Below are 27,384 nucleotides of genomic sequence, written 5' to 3' on the forward strand. Positions count from 1 at the left end.
ATTCAAACTATAGTTATTCCGGAATAATTTTCTTTAAATTTATGGTACAATGATAGCATCCTGTATCCGGGTGAATTTCAATATAAAAATATTATAATTTTATTTTAATTCGTATAAATTACATTTATATTCATAACATCTTTACATCTTTGAATCCTATCTGACCCCATACGGGGTCAGATAGGATTCAAAGGTGATTCAAAAGTAATTCAATGATTCAGCGATGCAACTCTGACAATGTGATTTTACTTATCTCATGGGATTGATCATATATCAATTTTGAGTAGTATGGTTGTCAATCGTGAGTAGAATGGTGAATGTTGCACGTGTGTAAAGTGATCAGTTTTCCAGCCTATGATAGGCCAAGAGACTTCCATATTCTTTCATTAGTTGATTCGTTAAAAGTTTTACTTGAAAGTACCACTATTTCTTAAAATCTATTGTGACACGTGTTTCGATGCATTCCGCATCATTGTGACCGGTGTTTGAAAATGATGCGGAATGCATCAAAACACATGTCATAAAAGATTTTAAGAAATGGTGGTATTTACTAAGTAAAACTTAAATTTGAAATTCCATATTTTTCTTCATCTATGTAGAGATGTCAACAAAAAAAGCTCATCTTTGATGAGATGTCAAAAAATAATATGAAAATAACTCCTGTAATTGGAGATAATCCAGATTTTGTGAACAAGTATTTGGACACACTCAAAATGTTGTAAAAAAAGCTCGTTGAAAGTTACCCAAGTTGTGCGTAAAGCCAATATTTCTCAATGTACCTTTCCGTACGTATGGCTAATCATTTTCTTTTAAATAGGAATAATCGATTAAAACTGTATCGGTGAATGTAAAATGCAGATATATGTCTCACAACACGTCGGGGAAAGGTAATTTATTTCGAATAGAATTTAATTTAAGGATGTAACGGTTTTAACGGAGTTGTTTACTGCGAAGTAATTCGATTTACTGTTAGAACGAGTTTATTCATTCTTTGTGAGTTTTTTTTTCATGAGTCCGTATAAGTAGATACCTATTTACAATAATTTAGCAATGTAAATAAGACAGGTACGAGTCATTTGTTATGTGAATTTATAGGCTTGGATCACACGTTCTTTGGGTGTGCGATTGTTGACGACTATCCTAGCTCCTTGCCTACATTCCAATATCTACTTATATCTTAACTGTACTCCCCACATCAACATCTACATCCTCCCCCTTGCAGAATTGTATATAAAATACTTAATAAGTAAATTTGTATTTAAAATAGTTTTATAAAGTTGTTAATTTGTATTACATATGCAAAACAGTAAATAATATTAATGATAATTTAATATTAAAACTAATAATATGAATATATTACTTGTATAAAATGACAATCGCGATGGCGTAGTTGGGTAGACGTTTTTTAATTTTCAAAATCAATTAGACGCAAAAATGTTTGCGCTTACTTAATTATAATCGCTATTAATATAATTCGTAAAAATGATAAAATATGGTATCGTAATGAATATTTTAATGATGTTAAATATTTATTATGTGAGTTTCGGGACCTTTTTTGTTTTAAAAAAGCCCTACCTATTCTTAATAATGAGATGCTGAGGTTCATAGAAATAGTATAAAATTGAAGTATTTTTGTAAATAATATTTTTTTAAACACATATATCTCTCCATAACAAAAAAAAAGTTGAATTTTGTAACTCGAAATTCGATGTTTTTTTGTGGGAAAATTTGAATATTTTCATAAATATGACCTACCTCGGTATGCCAGGCTCACAAACATAGTAAGAAATTGAAGTATTTTTATAAATAATAATAAAAAATATTAAATAAACACTAATACTTCATTTTTTACCAAAAAATATTTTTTGAGTCGAATTTTACAATTTAAAATTTGATGTTGTTTCGTAGGAAAATTATAAAATTTTCATAAATATGACTTTTTTTACAATTTATTCAACAACAAAAAATTAATATATGCATAACAAACAATATTCAAGGCGTATATATTAAAAGTAAGCAAGAAGACTTAAAGCTGAAGAAGAATCCCGCTTCGGAAAACTGCTTCCGACACATGGAACAGATCAATATCCAATGTGATATTGTTCAACATAGCGGTAGCTCATCCTACAGGCAGGTTGGTCCTGTGTATAGGAATGTGAAACAATCTATGTCGGTGCTGTCTTAGGTAACTATCGGGAACATACAGACCAATGTTCCGGATAATTTCAGGATTATCGTTCATACCGCGCAACAATCGATAAAAATGCGTAATCAAATACACATTCCTTCTAGTCTCTAAACTATTGTAGCCAAGCATACCCTGGAGAAACTCGGTCGGGTAGAGCAAAGGATAATAGCCGTACTGAACTTACCTCGGTATGCCTCGTGCAGCTTGGAGGTGCTGTACTTGATGAGGTATATCCAAGTGGTGCCAACGTACGGTAGTTGGAAGGGTCCAGGGACCTTGGACAGTTCGTTCTTCCTTCGTCCTGTGTCCTCCGACTTCTTCAGCAGCAGCTTTCTGTAGACCTGCACCAGGAATGTGATTCCGCCGAACATCATCCACACCACGAAGTTGTCAATAAACCCTGACAGCATCATCGTGGATTGGCTTAAAGATATTTATTGACTTTATGTTTTAAAAACGTTTTTTGAGATCTGAAACAAACAAAAAAAATTTTTAATAAAACGTTTTGAGTGTATCTAAATACTTGTTCACAAAATCTGGATTATCTCCAATTACGGGAGTTATTTTCATATCATTTTTTGACATCTCATCAAAGATGAAGAAGAATATGGATGTCTGGGCATTTAAGGGGTTGACGACCGTCATAGGCTGATTGACACCAATAAATGTCTCTAGTGATTCAAGAAAAAGGTTTCTAAATTGGTTCATATATATAGAACCAAGAATTTGAGTAGTGTGGTTGTCAATAATGGGTAGAATTGGTGAATGTTACACGTGTGAAAAGTGATCACTTAAACCAGCCTATGACGGTCGTCAGCCCCGTAAATGCCCAGACTTCCATATTCTTCTTCATCTTTGATGAGATGTCAAAAAATAATATGAATTATATAAAATATGTTTTGTACTAGTTTACAATGAGGAAAGAACACGACGGAGTTGGCAAAAGAAGAATGAAAGTACATAGACTGAATGCAATTGACATGCGATCTCTCAGACGAATGAGCCGCAAAACGATGTATGACAGATGTTCGAATGGTGAAATAAGGAAGGAATGTAAAGCTGAGATAAGCATTATCGATAAAATTAAGAAAGGTGTGAAAAACAGAAGAGCCTGGAGGCCGTTTGTGGATTCCATATGCTCCACATAGGGAACGGATATGGTTAAGCGGGATAATCGATAGCCCACAACTTAATTTTCTTTAAACCCAGGTAACATTTAACTTCTCCGCCTCCGTAGGGTAATGGTCAGCATGCTCGCCCACCGTGCTGGAGGTCCCGGGTTCGATTCCCAGGGGGGTTTAATAAATATAAGTGATTTTTTTCACTTTAATATTTATTCAATATTACACTGGACTGGTACCTGAAGTGGAGGGCTGATCACCTTTCCTTCATGTGTAATCGATCGAGATAACACTGCGTTTATACGAAGCAGTGCCCTATGCACCATTGGGGTGCGATAAGGGATTATTATTAATTAACATTTAACTTAATTGGTTTTTTAAAAAATAAGTTTTCTTTGAAATAAATAATGGTTTTAAAAAGAAAAGTCATTTAAAGATAGGGAGTTAAAAAATTATCAAAAATATTTATTTGCCAAATTGTAATATGTATTCTAAAAAAAATGTGCGTATAAAACATGTGCGGTTCTTCGCACTGCCGGTCGCGTACTGAAATTGTATTGTATATTTGACAGTACACCCTTAAATGACGTCACCATTGTGTCTCATTTGAGTAAAAGAAAAAAAAAATCTTCAAATGACGACACCCAAATAAATTTAGCCAACGATATGCAAATACCCAACTATTTATTTCTATATAAAAAGACGCTACGGTAACGTACTAAACCAGTTTTTTTTTCAAAAGCTCTATGACCGCATTTTGCCGAATAAATTATGCGGCAAAAAATAAGAACTTTTACCAGTGGAGTCTCAAAAGCTATGTATCATGTCGACAGTAAGGCAGTGCCTTGGGCGGTGAATGTTGGAATAATACCATCAATAATAATAATTAACAGTAGATAAAAGTCGCGAAAGCGCTTGGTCAGATTTTCATGCCGATGTCATTAACCTTCCATTTTTTGTATTTCTTAGAAGAGTATAGAAGGCACATAGAATGACGAACCTAAGAGGTGAGTCCATTATTGTAACTTTATACGAAAATGAGATAACATCATTTAAGGCTTATTTGTGAATAGCGCCTAACTGATGTGTGATGATGAGACACCTCAAGAGGTCCCTCACCTTGTGATGCTTTGCTCCCTTTTCAGTATTCAAAGACAACAGCTGGAGGCGCGTTGCAGGAGCCTGGGTGAGGACCTATCCGTGATAGTTCAAAAGGAACTGTCATGAGAGGTGGTATCATACATGATCAAAATAGTGAAGGACATTGGTAACTTACACCAAGCTAGGACACAAACGCCGAACCCTCTTCTAGTGGAACGGAAGGTCTGCTGATGACAGTCAACATTCCGCCTTCTTCTGAGGAGTTTTCCAGCAATAAGCAAATGTTGAGAAGTTCCTGATTAGCCCATACTAGATTATCCCTTATATATATATATATATATATATATATATATATATATATATATATATATATATATATATATATATATATATATATATATATATATATATATATATATATATATATATATATATATATATATATATATATATATATATATATATATATATATATATACACACATATATATATATATACATAGATAAATTCGCAAATCTAAATAATACATACGAATCTAATATAAACTCTTCAAATTTAATTCAAAATAATTCTAGGTAAATTCACAAATCGACAACTATTTTTATCAGAATTCAAACTATAGTTATTCCGGAATAATTTTTAACTTCCTGTATCCGGGTGAATTTAAATCTAAAAATATTATAATGTTTTTTAATTCGTATAAATTACGTTTATATTCAAAACATTTTTACATCTTTGAATCCTATCTGACCCCATATGGGGTCAGATAGGATTCAAAGATGATTCAATGATTCAGCGATGCAACACTAACAATGTGTTTTTACTTATCTCATGGGATTGATCATATACCTAGGAATTCCAAAATTTTGAGTAGTATGGTTGTCAATCGTGGGGAGAATGGTGAATTTTGCACGTGTAAATACTCAGACTTTTATATGGTTATTCATCTATATAAGATAACAAAATATTAGTCAAACTAAAATAATACACACAATTTATTTTTGAACCACTAACTCTGTGATTTTCCATTGTATACTCAATTAAAATATAACTTTGTTTTAAAATCACTATAAATATTTTATTTTAACACAATCATAATGTCTACCGATTTCAAAGGTAACCGCTTCTTTTTCAAGTATTAATCAGTCTTGAAAAAGAAGCGGTTAGCTTCGAGACCGGTACACATTATAATTAAGTTAAAATAAAAATTTTATATTGATTTTGAAACAAAGTTAAATATTGATTATAAAATAAAACACCTAAAAAATAGTCCGCCTCCGTAGTGTAATGGTCAGCACGCTCGGCTACCGTTCTGGAGGTCCCGGGTTCGATTCCCAAGTGGGGTAAAATAAATATAAGTGATTTTTTCACTGTAATATTTATTCAATATTACCCTGGACTGGTACCTGAAGCGGAGGGCTGATCACCTTTCCTTCTTGTGTAAACGATCAAGATAACACTGCGTTTATATGACGCAGTGCCCTATGCACCATTGGGGTGCGGATAAGGGTTTTATTATTTTTTAAAATATTTAGCCCCGTAAATACCGAGTAATCTTCTTCATCTATGTTGAAATATCAACAAAAAAAATAGACAATAAATCCAAGTGATGAATGAGGCAATCATTGGATCACAATTTCACAATCTGATATCAGAGTTTCGATATGGTCTCTTAACGTATAATGTAGATAGAACAGATTCCCTGTTCACAATCAGGAAATGCAGTATCATTCCGAATTGAACGAGTTCATTGTTATCATTGTTCCGTGAACGTGGCCATAAATAGGATGAAGACTCTGTAGATATCATGCTATTACATCGGACATTAGGCACCGATCCTATGCCATCGCAGGCGGTTTTGCTAATTAATCAACATAAAGGCATCTAATTATTCCCGCAATCTGCGCGATATTAATAAGAGTAGCACAGTGCAGTAAAATCTCGATATGACGGACCTCTATTTAACGAACATCGGATTTAATGGACAATAAATTCGATCAAATATAAAAATAAAAATAAACTGTTATATTAAGGGGATACTCGCATAACATATCTCATTGAGCATTCGGCATCTCCAGAAGCCGCACGTCATTTCGGCTGTCCAAACTCAAAACACAGTAAGGGACATTTTTTTGCAGTACGTTTTTTTTTGCATTTTTGGACTAAGTAGATTCCACTCAGTCCGAAAAAGCAAAAAAAAACGTACTAAAAAAATGTCCCTTACTGTGTTTTAAGTTTGGACAGCCGATTTCACGCTCGATTTTAAAAAAATATATATAAATTGGAAATTATTTGCTTTTTAGAATATATTGTACATGAAAAAATATTTTCGTAATTTATTTTTTAACTCCTTACATTTCAATAAATAACATTTTTCTTTTCAAAACCATGTATTTATTTCGAAGAAAAACTTTTTTCCAATGTTTTAAGAATAAAATTCAATTACGTCAAATGTTACCTGGGTTCGAAGAAAGTTAAGTTGCTATTTTACGTATGTAGGGCCTTAATAATACGTGCTTAAAATCAAGTGTCGTAGCATGTAAACAATTTTTAGCGGCCATGATAATCTGTCCGCTTCCATAGTGTACTGGGCTACCATGCTGGTCACCATTCCCAAGAGGGTCAAAATAAATGTTAGTAATTTTTCACTCAAATATTGATGGCAAATCACCCTGGACTCATATCAGCAGCGTAAGGGTTATCACCTTTCCTTCGCGTATTTAACGATCACGATAGCACTGCTTTTATACAATGCAGTGCTCTATGCTCCATTGGGAGCAGATAATGGTAAGAAGAATATGATAATCACGTCGTACGTCTCTATATTTAATGCAAACATTTTTGTAATTTTAAAGAGTTGATCATAAAAAAAAACATCTAAAATCCTTTCTTCCTTATTCAGATCAGGATTACCGAAAGCAAGCGCGTCGATATCAAACAGCGACGTCATTTCACGACTAGTGTCCAAAGTCAATTAATATTAGTCTGTGTTTTGAATTGTTTATTCATGTCTAAATACAGTATTCACAGTCTCAAAAAAAAAGTTTTTTTGATTTATTTTAAACTTCTTTTTTATAACGCACTTTCGGCTTTAACGGACACACCTTCCCCCGATTAGTCTGTTATATCGAGGTTTTGCTATACAATATTTCCCCCCTACATCACGAGAATTCTCAAAATTTTCCGATTCTTTACAACGTAAATTCTAGATTCTAGCAATATTTACACTCATGATAATTTTCACACAAATTTCGTAATAGAAATAGTCAAAACCACTGAGAATACAATTAATAAAAAATTAACATAAATATGTATAAGTCGTTAACACGTACCTACACCTTATTCAGCAAAAAAAACATGGAAACGAGAATCAATATTATTCAAACATTTCTTTCATTTCCTGGGAATTATTTTTCACGATATTTACTTTCAATCAATTATTTCGCGTTAACACCGAAAAAGAGTTCACACTTATTCATATTATTTGGAAATCACTTTGCGGTGTTAACTTTGATAATTATTATAAATTATCGATGTTATATCACTTAAGTAATGATAAACAGAGAAAAAAACTCCCTTTTCATACTATTTTTTGACATCTCATCAAAGATGAAGAAGAATATGGAAGTCTGGGCATTTACAGGGCTGACGACCGTCATAGACTGGTTTAAGCGATTACACACGTGTAACATTCACCAACTCTACCCATTATTGACAACCACACTACTCAAATTCTTGGAAGTTCTATATATATGAACCAATTTAGAAACCTTGTTCTTGAATCACAACTTCACTAGAGACATCTATTGGTGAGATGTAAAGAAGCTCTTTATTAAGCAGAAACTCTTATATTAGTATGTGAGGTCCAAATTCTGGATTTCAATCACACACATGAGAAACGCCAGAAAATACCATTTTCATTTTTATTATTAAGCTTATAATTTGACCAGACAATTTATTTACAACATTTTGAGTGTGTCCAAATACTTGTTCACAAAATCTGGATTTTGTGAACAAGTATTTGGACACACTCAAAATGTTGTAAATAAATTCTCCTTTTTCAGTTAATCAATGTTTATTTGTTTATTTTGATTCGAGGAAAGAAATGCTTTCAAGACCTGAACATTATTCTTCATGTATGAAAACTTGGGTTTTATACATGTGCATATATAGGTCCGCCCCCCATAGTGTGATGCTTGACTACCATACTGAAAGTTCCGGGTTTGATTCCCAGGGGGGGGGGGGTAAAATACATATATTTTTTTTTTCAAAATAATATTTATTCAATATTACCCTGGACTGTTTCCTGAAGCGGAGAGCCCATCATCTTTCCTTCATGTGTTAATGATCAAGATAACACAGTATTTATAATGCAGTGCTCTATGCACCATGGTTTGAAAAATGAATATGTATGTATATATATATATATATATATATATATGCGTGTGTGCATATGTGTGTGTGTGTATGTGTGTGCGCGTGTGTGCACGTGCGCCTGTTTGTGTATGTGTGTGTGTGTGTGTGTGTGTGCGTGTTTGTGTATGTGTACATATCTAGTAATGTAATTAAGGGAAAAAATAAATATTCAAAATCTCAAAAATGAAACGAAAAATCATTAACAATTAAAAACACTTTAACAAAAATGAATTAATCCTAAAAAAGAGCTTTCATAGAGAATGGTCGCTGATATATGTATAACATAAAAACGCCTTAAAAAGGCTCGCCTACGCAAATAATGTAAGCGAATAACATTGTTCGTCATCAATTGTATCTTGATATCAGTTTGTTATTATTTCACATCTTATTTATTATTGTTTATTGCAAGGCGAACGAAATATAATTAGGTTAATTTTGATTACATTTCATTGAACTTTGTTTTTGACAAGCGCTATTGATGATTACATAAACTTTTTTTTGCTTACGCAGAATCTGATAATATTTTTTTTGGGCACTTATTTTCTTAGATATCGGCAATAGATAAGCGTTCTTGGATTTCGGACACGCGGTTCCCTCTCCATTTTCATTTATTAAACAATCATTATTCCACATATAGACATCTCAAAAATATTATTTTTGGCAAATGAAGGAAATTTAATAAAAATTGAAATTATACAAAATAAAGCGATGAGAATAGTACTCAAGAAAAATAGATATAATAATATAGAAAAAAAATAGAGAAAAACTTAACTAGTTATTTTTAAAAAAATACTAAATTTTAATATGCTGATCTTCTATATAATTTTTTTAACGATAAATTACACAAATATTTTAAGGATGAAATAGTGTTAAACAACAAAATTTCATGAACATATTACTAGAAATAAGGATAAAATAAGACTAAAACCTAGTCACAAAATTGTTTAATGTATAAGGGTTAGAAAATGTATGATGAGATGCCTGAATGTATGAAGAATGAAAAGAGTCTGAAAGAATTAAAAAATAAATGTTATGTTTACTGTAAGAAGATATATAAAGAGATAAGATACCTGGGCTAGTACCTGATGCGTGGGACTACTCATTTTAACATACCTTCATATGATAAACTATGGAATAAATATTACGTCAATATGATGCAGTGCCCTATGCACCATTGGGTGCGAGTAAGGTTCAGTAGTATCGAAGATTAGTTCAGCGATCACATTTACATTAAAAACGATTTTTTTTAAATAATTAAATTAATTTCCTAGACCTTACGCTTCCAATAAAGAGACTAAGCTCTTGTGCTTGGAGAGGGACTTAAACTTAATGTTTATTGTTATGCTTTTGAGTGATATGATTTTTGTTTCATTTTTTGGTATTTTTTTTAGTTTGTGTTTGTTTTTCAATTAATATGTTTATGAGGTATTTAATTTATTTTACAGAATTTTAATTGAGAAATTTTGTGTAATTTTATATTGCATGTAAGTTATGGTGTTATGCTTTAAATACTTATATGGTGATAAATATTTTAACGTCTGCATTTTACAACAAGTATAAAAAATATTCAAATACTCATGAGTAAAGAGTATGTTCAGGAATGTTATTTTTTTATTATTTTTTATTCTGAAGACCCTTTTTAACATCAACCGAGTGTCTGACACGTTTTTCTGTCAGTTTTAATAAACGAACTGTAAATTGCTATTGCAAACTCTTAAAGTATTGTATGCAAGCAAATATTAAAAATAAAAATAAAAACGGACAGTAAATAAAAATATAAAATAAGTCCACAAAATAATAAAATTGAAATAAAATAATAATTAAAATATATCAACAAAAAAATAGCATTAAAATGAGAAATATAGGCTGCAACCAGCTTTCAAAGGGAAGGTTAAGGAAAAAATATTCAATCAAAAAAAGCCCAGATTATGTGGGAAAAATTTACGTAGTCGGATTTTTTTACGTAAGTATGTACTTTTTCAATGAGTAATATAATTTGATTTTATATGAGAAATATTACTTGCATTAAAATAAGAAATATATGGTTGGTCGGAAAATATTGCTTTTTAGCAATAGACCCGCCAATGTACTTATTTATTTTCTGTACATGAAGTTTAAATAAATAAATAATTAAAATAGAGGTAAAGGAAAACTTTTGGGAAAGGGAGAAAAATTATTTAATTTGAAAAAGATAAAATTATGTAGGAATAACTTACGTACTAAGACAGTTGGATTTTTTACTTTGGTACGGTTAAGTATTTTTACAATGAGAAAAATAACTTGCAAAAAAGTCTTCAAAGGGAAGGTATACAAAAACTTTTGGAGAGGAGAAAAAATATTTAATTAGCAAAAACCCAAATTGTGTGGGAATTAAGAAAGTTTGATTTTTTTAAATGCGTTTATAATGAGTATTAACACTTACATTAAAATGTAAAATATAACTTGCATGAAAATGAAAATATAACTACCATTAAAATGAGAAATATAAGTTAAAGGAAAGCAAAAGCTGGGAGAGGAGAAAATTATTAAATAAAAAATATAAAATAAACAAATTATGTAAGAATAACTAACGTACTAACTACCATTAAAATGAGAAATATAAATAATGGAAAAACTTTTGGGAGAGCAGAAAATTAATAATTTAAAAATAATTTAAAAAAAAAAACAAATTATGTAGGAATAACTAACGTACTACAGATAGGAGACCTTTTTAAGTAGTAATTTTAAAATGAAAAATATAGAATTTGCATTAAAATGAGAACTATAGGGTATAGGAATGCTTCTGGGAGAAGACAAAAATGATTGAATTAAAAAAGGCTTAAATAATGAGGGAATCACTTACGTATTAAGATAGTTTTTTTTTTACGTAGGTACGGTCAAGTACTTTTACATACCTTGCAATAAGCGCGCGAAAGTGCAATTCGCAGCTCCGCCAATATTCAAGGTAAGGTGTCCCTAAGCGAGCAGGTGCCGGTGAAGTCAATCGATGATATTTGACGACGGCACTTGGTTTCACTTAACTTGTCGAATATTAGACCGAATGCCGTGGGTGGCGGTCCAGTATGCGACTTCGCGCGCGAATTGCTCCTCTCGCTGCGGGGAACCAGAGCGAACTGAGACCTCCGCACATCCGCAGCAACCGTTTTATTTATTTTCAGCCGTAAAAGACTCCGGTTGTATGATATTAAGCGTGAACTTGACCTCGAAAATTATTCTGTTTCAGTGTCGGTTTACACAGAGCCGCATTACTGCATTTTGGAGATTACGGCATCGCGTTTTGTGAATACGAAGCCATCTCGCATTTCACAGTACTTTTAGCAAAAATACTTTATACTAATACAGGAACAGTAGACGAAAGTGCTTTAAATATATATATATATATATATATATATATATATATATATATATATATATATATATATATATATATATATAATATATATATATATATATATATCCCGTTCTGGAGGTCCTGGGTCCGGTTGCAGGAGGGGGGGTGAAATAAATATAGGTGATATTTTTCACTCTAATATTTATTCAACATTACCCTAGACTGGTAGGTATCTGAAGTGAAAGGCTAATAATCACCTCTCATTCATGTGTTAACGATCAAGATAACACTGCATTTATATGATGCAATGCCCTATGCACTATCGGGGTGTGGATAAGAGTTTGAAGAAGAATATATATATATAAATATATATATATATATATATATATATATATATATATATATATATATATATATATATATATATATATATATATATATATATATATATATATATATATATATATATATATATATATATATATATATATATATATATATATATATATATATATATATATATATATATATATATATATATATACATATATATATATATAATATATATATATATATATATATATATATATACATATATATATATACATATATATATATATATATATATACATATATATATATGATTATATAAATTGCATTTTATATTTATATTGATTTATAGAGAATTAATCTATATCGTTGATTTTTTTACGGTTTTTGTTCTACAAAGAGTGGGTTGTAATTTTTTTGTATTAGTAATACTATCATAATAATTTTTGAAACGTCATTTTTCTAAAATTTCTCAACGGTGATTATACTTTAAATTAAAGTTTTACTTGTTGAATACCACTACTTCTTTAAATCTATCGTGACACGTGTTTTGATGCATTCCGCGTCATTCTTAAACACCAATGATGTGTTTGAAAATTATAAGAAATGCATCGAAACATGTGTCACTATTGATTTTAAGAAAGAGTGGTATTTACCAAGTAAAACTTAAATAAAATAAAATATTATCCTTCTACCATTGGTTGAACACGTGGTTTTTAATTATATCTCGGAAAATATACAGATATTAAAATATCCTGTTTTCCAGAGTTCAGACTTATAGAGGGTTAAAAGCTGTTAATTTCGAAATCGATTTTAAGACTTTTTTAAAATTAAATCTATATATTTTTAAGAAACAATATATTTGAAATAAAATCATCCATAATGACATCATCATAATAATAATAATAAAACTCTTATCCGCACCCCAATGGTGCATAGGGCACTGTGTCATATAAACGCAGTGTTATCTTGATCGTTTACACATGAAGGAAAGGTGATCAGCCCTCCGCTTCAGGTACCAGTCCAGGGTAATATTGAATAAATATGACTGTGAAAAAATCACTTATATTTATTTTACCCCCCTTGGGAATCGAACCCGGGACCTCCAGAACGGTAGCCGAGCGTGCTGACCATTACACTACGGAGGCGGATAATTTCATCCAAACTCATGATCTGTGTAAATGTTTATACAAAATTAATAAATTATTATTATTTCTTTGTGAAAGCCACAGACATATTTATCGTATCTTTTCTTATAAATTTTATCTATTGTTACAAAAAACATCTTATCCATATATTCACATAAGTAACTTTTTTTTGCAGGTTCAAACGGATATTCGTTTTGTTTGTTTTTTATTTATTATAGTTAATTTACGTTTATTTTTATATTCATTACATGCAGCGGCGATTTGGTGGGTAATACACGAGGGAATGCAAAAAATATTTGCCCGGTGGTAAATTTACATATTCATTACATTTATATTTGGAAGTCATACACAGTTCAAGGTTGAGGGCTCGGTTTTTTTTCGTTGGGTATAATTCATCTGGGGCTCGATTCGATCACCTCAAGAGACCGACACGGAAATTAAATAAAGACCTCTTTTTTATATTTGTACACATGCAGTATTTTTTAAATTGTAATTAAAGTGAATAAAATTCAAGGAAAACCACATGACATGGAATTAATATTTAAACTAGATTTTTGACAAAAATGTTAAAACGTTAAGTTTGACAAGCCTTTAAATTTTTGACATTTCAACTTAAATAAGAATATGGAAGGCTGGATAGTTTCAGGGATGTCATAGGCTGGTTAAGTGATCACTTTATACGAGTGTAACATTCACCATTCTACTCATGATTGACAACCACACTACTAATTATTTTTTAATTACTCATGTATGAGTTCACAGCAGCCATTTATAATTGGATTTAGAAAGCTTTTATATAGCAGTGAACCTTCTGTGTGTATGCAAGATTCGAACCCGGATTATTTTGCATACTGGGAAACGCTTGAAAACCTGATTGTATTTATATGCAGTTAATACTTTGACTACTTATTTTATTCATAGCATTTTGAGTGTGTTCATATACTTAAAAATGTAATATTACTCTCAACTGGAGAGAAAACACAAAAAATTTGACATTTTAAAGATATCAATTAACATTCCTTTTCGAGTCAAATATATATATATATATATATATATATATGTATATATATGTATTTATATATATATATATATTTATATATATATATATATATATATATATATATATATATATATATATATATATATATATATATATATATATATATATATATATATATATATATATATATATATATATATATATATATATATATATATATATTTATATATAAAGCCAGCCAAATGCCAAGTCGTAAGCCCTAGGATTCTCAGACATCCATCTGCTTTCGCATAAAAAACGATAGATGTGTCATCTCAAATTGAGAGAGCTATAAGATTTTCTAAGTAATAATAATTTACAATGCAATGATTCGTTACTGCCGAGATAAAATACAAACTAAATATGTTTATATACTTAATATTTTGTTTTCGTAACCCGAAATAGTGGTGCCAGACATTCATGCAACGAGATAATAAATATCACGCTTCATTATGCACTAAAACCTTCTCGTTTTGGGCAGCTGCAACAGCGCGAACTGCGCCCAAATGCATTCATTTAATTCTTCCATATTTCACTGGAAAATCACCACCAAAAGACAATTTCAAAATATAAAACCATGATACAAAAAATCAAATACAATTTTCAACGGCACTTTACGATTATCGTTTTTAAAAATAGTAGCTACGTACTTTACAGCTATTCTTAGTAACGTTTACGATTAAAAGTACAGTTACATATATCCATCTGGTTTTAATTACATGATTATTATGTTTTGGTTACGATCTGATGATGAGAACATAACTTCGTAAAAAATTTTTTTTTTTTTTTTTTTTTTTTTTTTTTATTTATTTATTTTATTTTTATAAATAACAATTTTTAACATATATTAAAAATAAAAATAAAAAGTTATTTTGCAGAGACCCACCAAGCCACCTTGTGTGTCTTGTCGGTGGAGTTCTTTTTGCATACATTTTTTTATTGTTTTTTAACTATTTTAACCTAATATATACACACAAAAAAGGAGAAAAATTAACAATATAATCTTTTTTACAATGTTCATAAAATTAACTCTTGATCATTTACCCATTCCTTTATTTTGCCTTTGTTCCATCTTTTATTTTGACCTCTAACATCCGTCGGCAACAAATTAAAAATGTTCGGAACGATATATTGCAGTGTTCGACTTCCATATTTATTGTTGATTCTTGGGACTATCAGACCTTCGTTTTGTGTAAATCGTGTATCATGGTTGTGTACTAGAAGATTTCGATATTTTTGTCTAGTTTGTTGCTCAACGATGATACTCATCCACAATATTCCACGTACCGGCAGTAATTTTAAATGTTTGTATAACAAGATTGGATTGTCCCTTTGATTATATATATGACTGGGTACAATTTTTTTGATTATGGAATATTGCAGATTTTGAACCATTTTTAAATTTGTTTTCGTCGAATGTCCCCAAGACTTAATTCCATATCTTATTAAGGATTCTACTAAAGAACAGTATATAATCTTTAAGGTTGGTTTAGGCAGGATAAAGTACAACTTATAAAAAGTGCTCCCTAGAGCCCGCAGACGATCACAGAGTTTTATAATATGCGCATCCCATTTGAACTTATTATCTATACATAAACCTAAATATTTAAATTCGCCCACAAATTCAATCCTATCGCAACTACAATTTTGTTGCTTTTTATTGTGCAAACAGTCAAAATTGTGTGCAATAATATTACCTATCTGTGCAAATTTGTTTGCAAAGTGAGGTGAACTAATAAACATACATTTAGTTTTCTTTGAATTGATTAAGAGTCCAAAATCATGCGCCCATTTTAAAAGCTGATTAAAATCATATTGTAATTTTTCTTTAGCTTCTAATGGATTTTCACTTTCTATGACTAAAGCTGTGTCATCGGCGAACACAAATCTATTTACATATTTAAATATTTTTTTCATCAGTGAGACATATATTATGTACAGTTTTGGTCCTAAAATCGAACCTTGTGGAACTCCAGATAAATATTTTTTGTCTTTACTGAGAACATTTTTGATTCTGATTTTCATTTTTCTCCCCGTAAGATAATTTTTAAAGAAGTTTAGCAATTTTCCCCTTATGCCTATTGATTCTAATATACTGACCAGTTTTGCGTGACATATAGTGTCGAATGCTTTAGTAAAATCTATGAAAATAACAATAATGTGCTTTAAGTTATTTAAACTACAATTAATTTTATCGGAGAATTTTTGCAGCAGGTCATCACAACTGTTTTTCTTCTGAAATCCAAATTGATACTTGTCTATTATTTCAATTTTTTCCAAATATACGTCTAGATGAATCGATACATACTTCTCCAAAATTTTTTCAATTGACGATAGTAATGAAATTGGTCTATAATTATTTACGCATGAGTGGTCTCCTCCTTTATGTATAGGTCTTATTATACTATATTTTAGTTCGTCTGGAATTTGACCACTGTCCATTATTAAATTAATAAGGTGAGTTATAATAGGAGCTAGAAATAAATTATATTTTTTAATGTCGTATATCCTAATGTTATCTATACCTGTTGTTTTTGTGTTTTTCATTGATTTTATAATAATTGCGATTTCGGGCACCTTGGCTCTCGGCAAGTACATGGAGTGTGGTCTATGATCGAGTTCCATCTTGCTAGTTTTAATTACACATTGATGAGTTAGACTATTAACCCCCTCCTCGAAGAAATTTGCGAACTCTTCGGCTACTTCCACAGCTGACTTCGTTTTCATAAAATATTTTTCTAAGACAGTGATTTTAAGAAAAAACCGAAGAAAAATGTGAAAACAAAAATTGCTGTGATAATCAATCAGATCCTTATGTTAATTCATATCACAATTTTTTTGTGATCATCAATTAGTTTCTTATATTAATTAAGATCACAAAAAATTAAGGTCGTTAAAAAATTACTCGGTATTAATTTTTTTACAGGATTTCATTTAACAAATACTTTAAATGAAAAAATATTTTGTTTATAAAAGTATTTTAATTTTGGTAAACTTTTATTCTATTACTTACTATTAACTTATTGTCCGCCTCCGTAGTGTAATGGTCAGCACGCTCGGCTACCGTTCTGGAGGACCCGGGTTCGATTCCCAGGGGGGGGGTAAGAATAAATACGAGTGATTTTTTCACTGTAATATTTATTCAATATTACCCTGGACTGGTACATGAAGCGGAGGGCTGATCACCTTTCCTTCATGTGTAAACGATCAAGATAACGATGCGTTTATATGACGCAGTGCCCTATGCACCATTGGGGTGCGGATAAGGGTTTTATTTTTATTATTTATTGTTTTATGTTGATTTTTAATTCAGTGTTAGCCGTGTGTTGTTTAAATTTCTATCAAAATACCTTTAATACGAACAATCTATATTTTTTTAACTATGGCAAAAATTATTCACTTTAATTTATTAATTGGACATTTCTAATTACTTTTAAAAACATTGTATTCTATTAACGCTTTGCCTCTCCGGAAAGAGACTCTTGTGCTTGGAGAGGGACTCAACTAATAATTTATGTTTTGTCCTTGGACATTATTATATAAAGGATATTATTTTTAATATAAAGGATATTATTAATATAAAGGACATTATTAATATAAAGGATATTATATATTTGTTTTTTTATTCCTCATGTAAAATATATTTTTATACATGAGAAAAGAATTTTTTTATATTATATTTTTTACATATTCTATCCTCTTCTTTTTTTTTAAATATCCGTAGGTAGACTATTAAAATTCTTAAATCCTAAATGTGAATATTTACACTTTTATCGTTTTTTTTTAAAGCCTGATGAATAGCATTTTTTGTAATAACTTTTTAATAACATTGGAGACTTTAATTTTTTCACATGAATTTAATTTAATTTAACTTAATGTTTATCACTTTTACAATTGTTCTCTGTACTATTTTGACAGAGTTCATTATACATATTAAACCATATTAGAGCTGTATATGTGTGGAATTATTATTAAATTTATATCTGTGCGTCTGTATCAATCTAGCATTTTTAATTTAACCGACTACGTATGAAAAATATAATATTTTTTTTTGTCAATAAATTGACTTGATAAAAATGTAAAATATTATAAATATGTTAAATGAAATGGCATCGGACTAATATGACATTATTTTATTCTCTAAATGAATTATCCCAAAGAGAAGACTTATTTAATTTTACCGAAATTCTCAAACCTTTACCAGTAAAATCGCTCTAGAGTTTTGTATAATGGAAAACGGTTCTGTTTATTTACTTCAGTTTATTACAATTAAATCTCTAAAAACTAGTTATATAAGTTTGTTAAGTCATTATTATGGTATATGCCAGGGATCGGCAACGTGTGGCTCGCGAGCCACATGTGACTCAAATTCAAAATGACTATTTTTATAATTATTCCGTGCATAAAATAAATTATAAAAAATCTTCTTAAGTTTTATGCTGTCTTCTTTAGTTATTAAATTAAATTCAAAGTAAAATACATAAATCATTGAACGTTAAATGGTAAATACCTTGAAACATTTTTTGAGTATATATTTGAGATATTCGAAAAAAACTATTTATTTTAATAAAAAAGGCGTTCAATCACAATTGTTTGCGTTGATTTATACATAATATATATATATATATATATATATATATATATATATATATATATATATATATATATATATATATATATATATATATATATATATATATATATATATATATATATATATATATACTAGATGTATAAATTTGAGCAAAAAGTATCTCTGATTAAAAATCTGTTACCCAAAAAATACTTGTACGTTCCTTTCAACATTAAATTAAATAATAGAAAATTAAAAATTGGCTACCAAAAAATTTCCAAACCGTTTTGTTACTCACGTTTGGCTCACTTGGTCCAAGAGGTTGCCGACCCCTGGTATTTACTGTTGCGAGGAAGAAAAAAAACTTTAAAATTGTCGGAGATGTGACGTGGCTATCGTCACGTACGTAGTCAATAGTTTCACATAAATCTTAGATCATTCACGTCTAGTCTTCAAGTATTCCCATATTGAATTTAATACGCGTAGTTAAGTTAACAGGTTTTTTTTAATCTTTTGCTTAAAAAATTTCAGCATTTTACTGTTTGAAATATTCCTACAACATATGAAAAAAAAAAAAAAAAGTACTACAGCACAAATTATTATACTGTATTACAAAAAATACGACCAAAAATGTTAACAGTTTTTTTACACTAATTTTGAGCGAACATTTAATATGGCATACCAATTTTCTAGTTTAAAGTAAAAGCGCGACGAGAAAATTATACTACAAAAAAGTGTTTCTTTTGATGATATAGAAACACTTTTTTGTTTAGTTGGTTCAGAGGCGGATTTAGAAAATCGGCAGTGTGGGCCATTAAGGCCTAATAATAACTAATTTTCGTTAAACCCGGCTAATCTTTTTATTTAAAAACAGACTATTAACAGATTCGTCCATCAAATCTACCAACATTTTTTCTTAAAACCCTTATCCGCACCCCAATGGTGCATAAGGCACTGTATCATATAAACGCAGTGTTATCTTAATTGTTAACAGATGAAGGAAAGGTGATCAGCCCTCCGCTTCAGGTACCAGTCAAGGTTGATATTGAATTCATAGTAGAGTGAAAAAATCACTTATATTAATACAATTACCATGACCAATTTCACCAGCCTCCCTATTGTAATGGTCAGCACGTTTGGCTACCGTACTGGAGGTCCCGGGTTCGATTCCCAGGGCTGGGGCTCAATTGTAAGTGATTTTTTCACTGTGATATTTGTTCAATATTACTCTGGACTGGTATGGTACTCTGGTTGATCACCTTTCCTTCATGTTTTAACGATTGATCGTGATCCTGAGATAACACTACCTTTATCAAAAATTAAAAAAACTTAAAAATTATTTACATAATAATATTAGATTCTAAATAAAATAGGAATAAGAACATCTTTATACTTATTTTTGACATCTCATCAAAGATGAAGAAGAATATGGAAGTCTGGGCATTTACGGGGCTGACGACCGTCATAGGCTGGTTTAAGTAATCAATTAACACACGTGTAGCATTCACCAGTTCTACCCATTATTGACAACCACACTACTCAAATTCTTAGAAGTTCTGTATATATGAACCAATTTAGAAACCTTGTTCTTGAATCACTAGAACTTCATGAGAAACATTTATTGGTGAGATGTAAGGAATAAGAACAAAGTTTCTAAATTGGTTCATATATACAAAACTTCCAAGAATTTGAGTAGTGTGGTTGTCAATAATGGGTAGAATTGGTGAATGTTACACATGTGTAAAGTGATCACTTAAACCAGCCTATGACGGTCGTCAGCCCCGTAAATGCCCAGACTTCCATATTCTTCTTCATCTTTGATGAGATGTCCAAAAATAATATTAAAATAACTCCTGTAATTGGAGAGAATCCAGATTTTATGAACAAGTATTTGAACACACTCAAAATGTTGTATCTTTATACTTATTATAAACATTTATTCAAAACAATGAATCTATGAATATGAATATGACATTGAATATAATTTGGGTTTATATACTGCTGCAAACCGACATAAAAATCCGTTTTTACGGTGTTTAAAAATGACGCGGAATGCATTGAAACACGTGTCACAATAGATTTCAAGAAAAACTGCTATTTACCTAGTCAAACGTAAATTAAAAATGGCTAGATATTACCAAAAAGTGACTACCGAATCAATTAATGGAAATTTAAAAAAAATCCGAATCAAGATCTTTATTCCAGTGATGTGAATCTTCTTCTTCTTCTTCTTCTTGGTGTTAGCCTTGTGGCCTGTTTTTAAGAGGGATTAATTATTATAAAAATTGTCATTGCTTTTGAAATTCTTCGGACGAATTTAAAATTAATTTCTGTTGATTTTTTTTGCTTGATAAAATATGAATGAACTTCACAGTAACTGCTTTATTTTATGAGTATAAGTACACCATTAATTTGTTTTATTGTTGTTCTTGTGGTTTAAATCGATCGGATAAGTGCGTGGAAAAACATCAGATTGTGAATAAATTAATGTGTAACATGTAATTCAATGATAATAAGGTACATACACTGAACATTAATATGAAATATCGCAGATATTTCTTGAAAGAACGCCTTATTTTTGCCATAAATATTTTTGCCCAATCCGTTTCGTGATCTATTTATATAATTTTTGTCAACTAATATGATAACGTTACTGAATGGTTGAATGTCAAGGTGGAATATAAAAATAAATATCACAATCAATTATTTTAAATATAGCTTTTATCCTTCCTTATAAATGAAGATTTAAAAATCTTCCCCAGAGTAGTAATTTCTATAAATCAGACCTTATTAACATCAATATTTTCTTCTAACATCAACGTTGAAGGTCGAGGAGTTAGGAGCTGTTTCTTATTTTTATTTATTTATTTAAGTTTTATTTTCAACCTTCAACGTCCCAAGGACCCAACTCTAAAATTTAGAATTTGGTTCAAATAATGTATTTGAAAATGATGCGGAATGCATCGAAACACGTATCACAGTAGATTTTAAGAAATAGTGATATTTACTATGTAAAACATTAATTTAAAATAGACAGATTATACCACAAAGTGTCTTCCGAATCAATTCATGAAATCAATGTTTTCTGTCGAGTTAGGTAAGGTTAGTTACTCGCATATTTTATTTTGAGTCACATTATATGTGAAGTAATAATTTTTGTAAAAAAAATATTAATTGAATTCACGAATATATTCGTCCTTAAGCTTTGTAAACATAAAAGTAAAGTTTTTTAATACCGTTTTAAAGTTCTTTAAAACGGTATTTTTACTAATCTCTCTAAGTACTCTTTCCAAAGATGTTTTTTTTCGATTTCTAAATAGTTTTACGATTTTCACTGTGCCATAATATCAATCAATCTTAGTATTTTTTCTAAATTCCAATATAAGTATAAATGAATTGCTTAATGTACCATTACTTTCAACTAAAAATCAGAGAGAAAATTCATTAAATTAATATTAAAATTTATATTCTCAATTTTAATTATATTTAAAGCATTTACTTTGTGGTTATTAATTATTACTTATTTATTTTTATACAAAAATGTCAATAATATGAGTATATAACCACTCACATATTTCAGATTATATACTTATATTATTAAAAAAGTTGTAAAAAAATACAAAAGTAAAAATAAAATTTAATTTTTTAAAAATACTGGATAATTACTTATTCATATTGGTTAAGCCGTTCAATGAATACTTTAGTTCCATACCTTATTACACGAGTTTTTTTTACTTACTATTATCTTTTGAGCACGTTCTCCAATTTGCTTTTTCCTTTTTATAAAAAAACGCATTTAATAGTCAACAATTTTAATAAAATTGATAGTGGGCAAATGAAGAACTCCTATAAAAATAAAAATAAAACTATATTTTGTAAATAAAATTTCAATATCTCTTTCATATTCTAGTTTAGTAGTCAGGCACGTACTCAACTGCGTCGCAAAATAAGTGTCATTGAAGGTTTATCATTAATTTTAAATAAAAAATGATAAGTGTATTTTTAGTTATTCGTTGTCATGTATGAAAATTAAAAACAACAATTTTATCTGAAATTTTTAGACTAAATAACCAAAACATGACGAGGTATTATCAGGTTAGAGAACAATACATAATGATAGCACTGCAAATGTTTATATATATATATATATATATATATATATATATATATATATATATATATATATATATATATATATATATATATATATATATATATATATATATATCGTAGTCATACAGGAGAAAGTGACCAAGTGCATTGTTTTACAAAAACGTGATCATTGACTATTTGATATCTTACTAGCTTAATATTGACCTGAAAAAATCCCCAAGGATTTTAAACTTGGAAGTATAATATATTGACTAGTTAAAAATGACTAACTGCATTGGTGTTTATTTTCTTGCCAAGCAAAAGTGACTTAAATGGCCCTCCTGAACATTTTACGTTTTGGTAGTTGGTCACTTTCTCCTGTACGACTACGATATGTGTACAGTTAATTAAAAATGATTTTGTATATACAACTAAATATTTCTTGAGACCCCTAGATTTTTTTTGTGTTTTCTCATATTTATTTTTTTATGAGTTATACTTGTATAACTATTATATCTGTATTTGCTACCGCCTTTTATAACCTGGATTTTATCTTGAAACTGGTATTGGCAGAAGTTTTTTTATCGCTGTTATTTTTGCAAAGTAAAATACACATTATGCCATAAAATTTTATGTATTCTGTTATAATACACATAGTTAGTTAAACACAAGTCTTGTACAAATACATATTGAGTAATATGTTTCTCGAGCATTCTACTATCACTTTTTTATGTTTCAGGAATATAACTACAAAACTAACTAACCAACTATCACGCTGTCTTTGCAAACATTCTTCGACTCTTCCAAATGCACGCATCTCCTCATACCAGTGGCGTGGATAGGTTTTTAATCAGGGTTGGCAGTAGGGTTGGGTGAGAATAAGGCAAAGTAGGCACTGATGTGTTTCTATATGGAACGCGAGTAATCCAGGGTAGGCACTGCTTTTTTGGATACAAGGAATGCACGCCTCTGTCTCATACATATTTCGACTCCTGACAGGTACACTTTGAAGTATTTGAAGTACTTGAGCATAGAAAGTTTTCCTCGGTTTCTTCTGCTTCTATTTTCAATAACATTAGCTTCATGAATTTGTTTTGCCGTTCTTTCCTCATTCATTCATTCCACATCTCCAAACTATCTCAACACAACTTTCTTGATTTGAAGCACTGGATTATTAGAGTATACAAAAGGCAAAAGCCAGATTGTTTATTCTAGCTTCAATATTTAAAGCTTTGAGTTCTTTTATGCAATTATCCATTGTAACATTAAACAATCATGGTGACATTACACATCCCTGTTTTACACCTTTAGTAATGCCATAATTGATCAAATTGATTATATATAATATATATAATAAATTGTATCAATTATGGCACTTTTAAAGAATTTTACCACGTTTTTTTACTCAAGTGGTAAAAAACAAGTGTTTTCTTTTATAATATCATTATGTCTTACCACAAAGTATATGCTGAAACAATAAATAAAATTATGACACTTCTAAAGGTGTAAAACAGGGATATGTAATGTTTTTTACTAATATTTAAAGCGAGATAGAAATTTTTACCTTTTATATTATAAAAGTGATAAATTTCTATCGCTTTAAATATTACTAAAAAAACGTAATGTTGTTTATTTCACAGTGAAAATAAATCAACGGAGAATCTACCTATATATTTTTTTAACAAACAAAACCGGATTGCTTAACATAAGAAATTCACCGTCTTTATCGATAATTCATTGCTTTTACCCGTGAAAAACGCAATATAATATGCTAAAGCACCATTAAAATATTTAACACTGAATTGAAAAATAACGGTTGTCTTTTGTAAACTCGAATTTACAATACATGAATTATGAATTCCTGAAACGTTTAAAAAGTGGTAATAAATTACATAATAAAATGCTTGGGAAATGGCCATCGAACTAGTGGCCGAGTGACGAATCATTGCTGCCAGGAATGTTAAACGGAATATACGAGATCAAACGGATCAGGACCATCGAGACGCTGTTTTGAGCTGCCCAAGACAAGGACAAATGTGGAAGTCTTCACCAAAATGTTACATTTCCATTGTAAACGATTTTAAATAATCAGGAATTCTAACTTGTAAAATTGTTACGTTTTGGTGGGGTTTAATGATTTCATATTGGTTTAACAATAATAATAATAATAAAATCCTTATCCGTACCCCAATGGTGCATAGGGCACTGCGTCATATAAACGCAGTTTACATTGATCGTTTTACACATGAAGGAAAGGTGATCAGCCCTCCGCTTCAGGTACCAGTCCAGGGTAATATAGAATAAATATTACAGTGAAAAAATCACTTATATTTATTTTACCCACCTTGGAAATTGAACCCGGGACCTCTAGAACGGTAGCCGAGCGTGGTGACCATTACACTACGGAGGCGGACAAACAAACGGTTTAACAATATGAAATTTTAATGTTAGTTAATGCTTTTGAAAGTAGAGATTTATTAAATATATTGTTATCCACCTTGAAATCTGTACTTTCTCAGCATTTCTTCTCCATGTTATAATGGGTAAATTTAAACGTTGTGTTTCACTCTCTCTTTCTGCTCGGTGATAGTGTGTGAAGGAGACGTGTATTTACCAGTGCTAACTATTTTATTATTATTTTATGTTTTAAGACTATTTGTTATAAGACTTTTTGTTTCTCTTTATTCAATAGTTGTATTCATTAGTTTATTTTTTACATTAAATATTTATGTATTTATGTATTATGTTAAAGGCTTTAGCCGTTCAATTAATAAATAATAATAAAAATAATGATAACACAGCATTGGTAACATTTTGTCGCAGCTTTAATTAAGATTTTGATAGAATACAGTAAACAGAACAGATTTGCATTCAAAGGATCTTTTGCGCAATATTGTACATGTAACTTTTTGGTGAGAACCTCCACAATTATTCTCAAGTGATAGTCCATTTCAGGGATACCTGACATGACACGTACAGAAGAAGGAGAAGAAATGTTGGCTTCGGCTTAGAGGTGAAATACTGTTACTACTACCGGCCACTATTCGCAACGAATTGGTGCATAGGGAATCAAATCAAATCGATAAGGCGTTGACTTGATACGAAGACAGGGTGAGATAAAATACACGGCAAAAATCAATTCTTGCGATTGTAAAAAAAATCAGTGAAAAAATCAATTTCAAATATGACAAATGATGTCGACATTCACTATGTAGATTACTTATGATTTTTTATTATATTCTAACCCTTATTCGTACCTAATGGTGCATAGGGCACTGCATCGTATAGAAGTAGTGTTATCTTGATAGTTCAATACACGGAGAAAAGGTCATCAGCCTTCCGTTTTAAGTACCAGTCCAGGGTCATAATAAATAATAAATATTGGATTGAAAACTCACTACTTTTTTATTTACCACTCTTGGGAATCGAACCCGGGACCGCCTACATAGTGTAGCCGCTTATCACTTTAGTATAGAGGCACACAAATGAATTCAATAATGTAAGAAAAATACACATTAATTACCTTTTGATTACATTTTCAAAAAAATAGTATCCATGGAATTAAATTGTTTTATCGTTTTAAAATGACACGTTTGAATTAATGTTTCTTAGTGGCTGATATTGCTGACCTTGACAATGAAACCATTTTATTTGAGTATTCATAAGTCTTTATCTGGAAAAAATGTCTTTATCTGGAGTAGTGAATCTCTAACAATTTATTACATAAATCTAGACGACGATGATATCATTGATAATGAAATACCTTCGAGTATTTTGATAAATAATTTATTTTATTGCAATATATGTTTAGTTATAGGATTCAACCAAAATTATATATATATATATATATATATATATATATATATATATATATATATATATATATATATATATATATATATATATATATATATATATATATATATATATATATATATATATATATATATATATATATATATATATATATATAAATATATATATATATATATATATATATATATATATATGTATATGTATATATATATATATATATATATATAT

At 29.7% G+C, this 27,384-nt stretch overlaps 1 protein-coding gene across 2 annotated transcripts in view; it reads right to left on the reverse strand.

Annotated features, from left to right (window-relative positions):
* Positions 1-27,384, reverse strand: part of shd (cytochrome P450 family 24 subfamily A member shade) — a 78,542-nt gene that overhangs the window by 17,133 nt on the left and 34,025 nt on the right. The window contains exons 1-2 of one of the 2 annotated variants that reach the window (XM_088278044.1): positions 11,722-11,948; positions 2,373-2,658 (exon numbers count right to left, since the gene is read on the reverse strand). In XM_088278044.1, coding sequence (XP_088134170.1) covers positions 2,373-2,601 — 229 coding nt within the window. In that variant the 5' untranslated portion in view covers positions 2,602-2,658; positions 11,722-11,948. Of the gene's footprint in view, positions 1-2,372; positions 2,659-11,721; positions 11,949-27,384 lie in introns of those variants that run through there. The other variant, XM_088278046.1, reaches the window with a different exon arrangement.

This window comes from Brachycentrus maculatus, unplaced genomic scaffold (genome assembly GCF_059751285.1).
Source record: "Brachycentrus maculatus isolate JH-2025_06_01 unplaced genomic scaffold, ASM5975128v1 h1tg000055l, whole genome shotgun sequence".
NCBI lineage: Eukaryota > Metazoa > Arthropoda > Insecta > Trichoptera > Brachycentridae > Brachycentrus > Brachycentrus maculatus.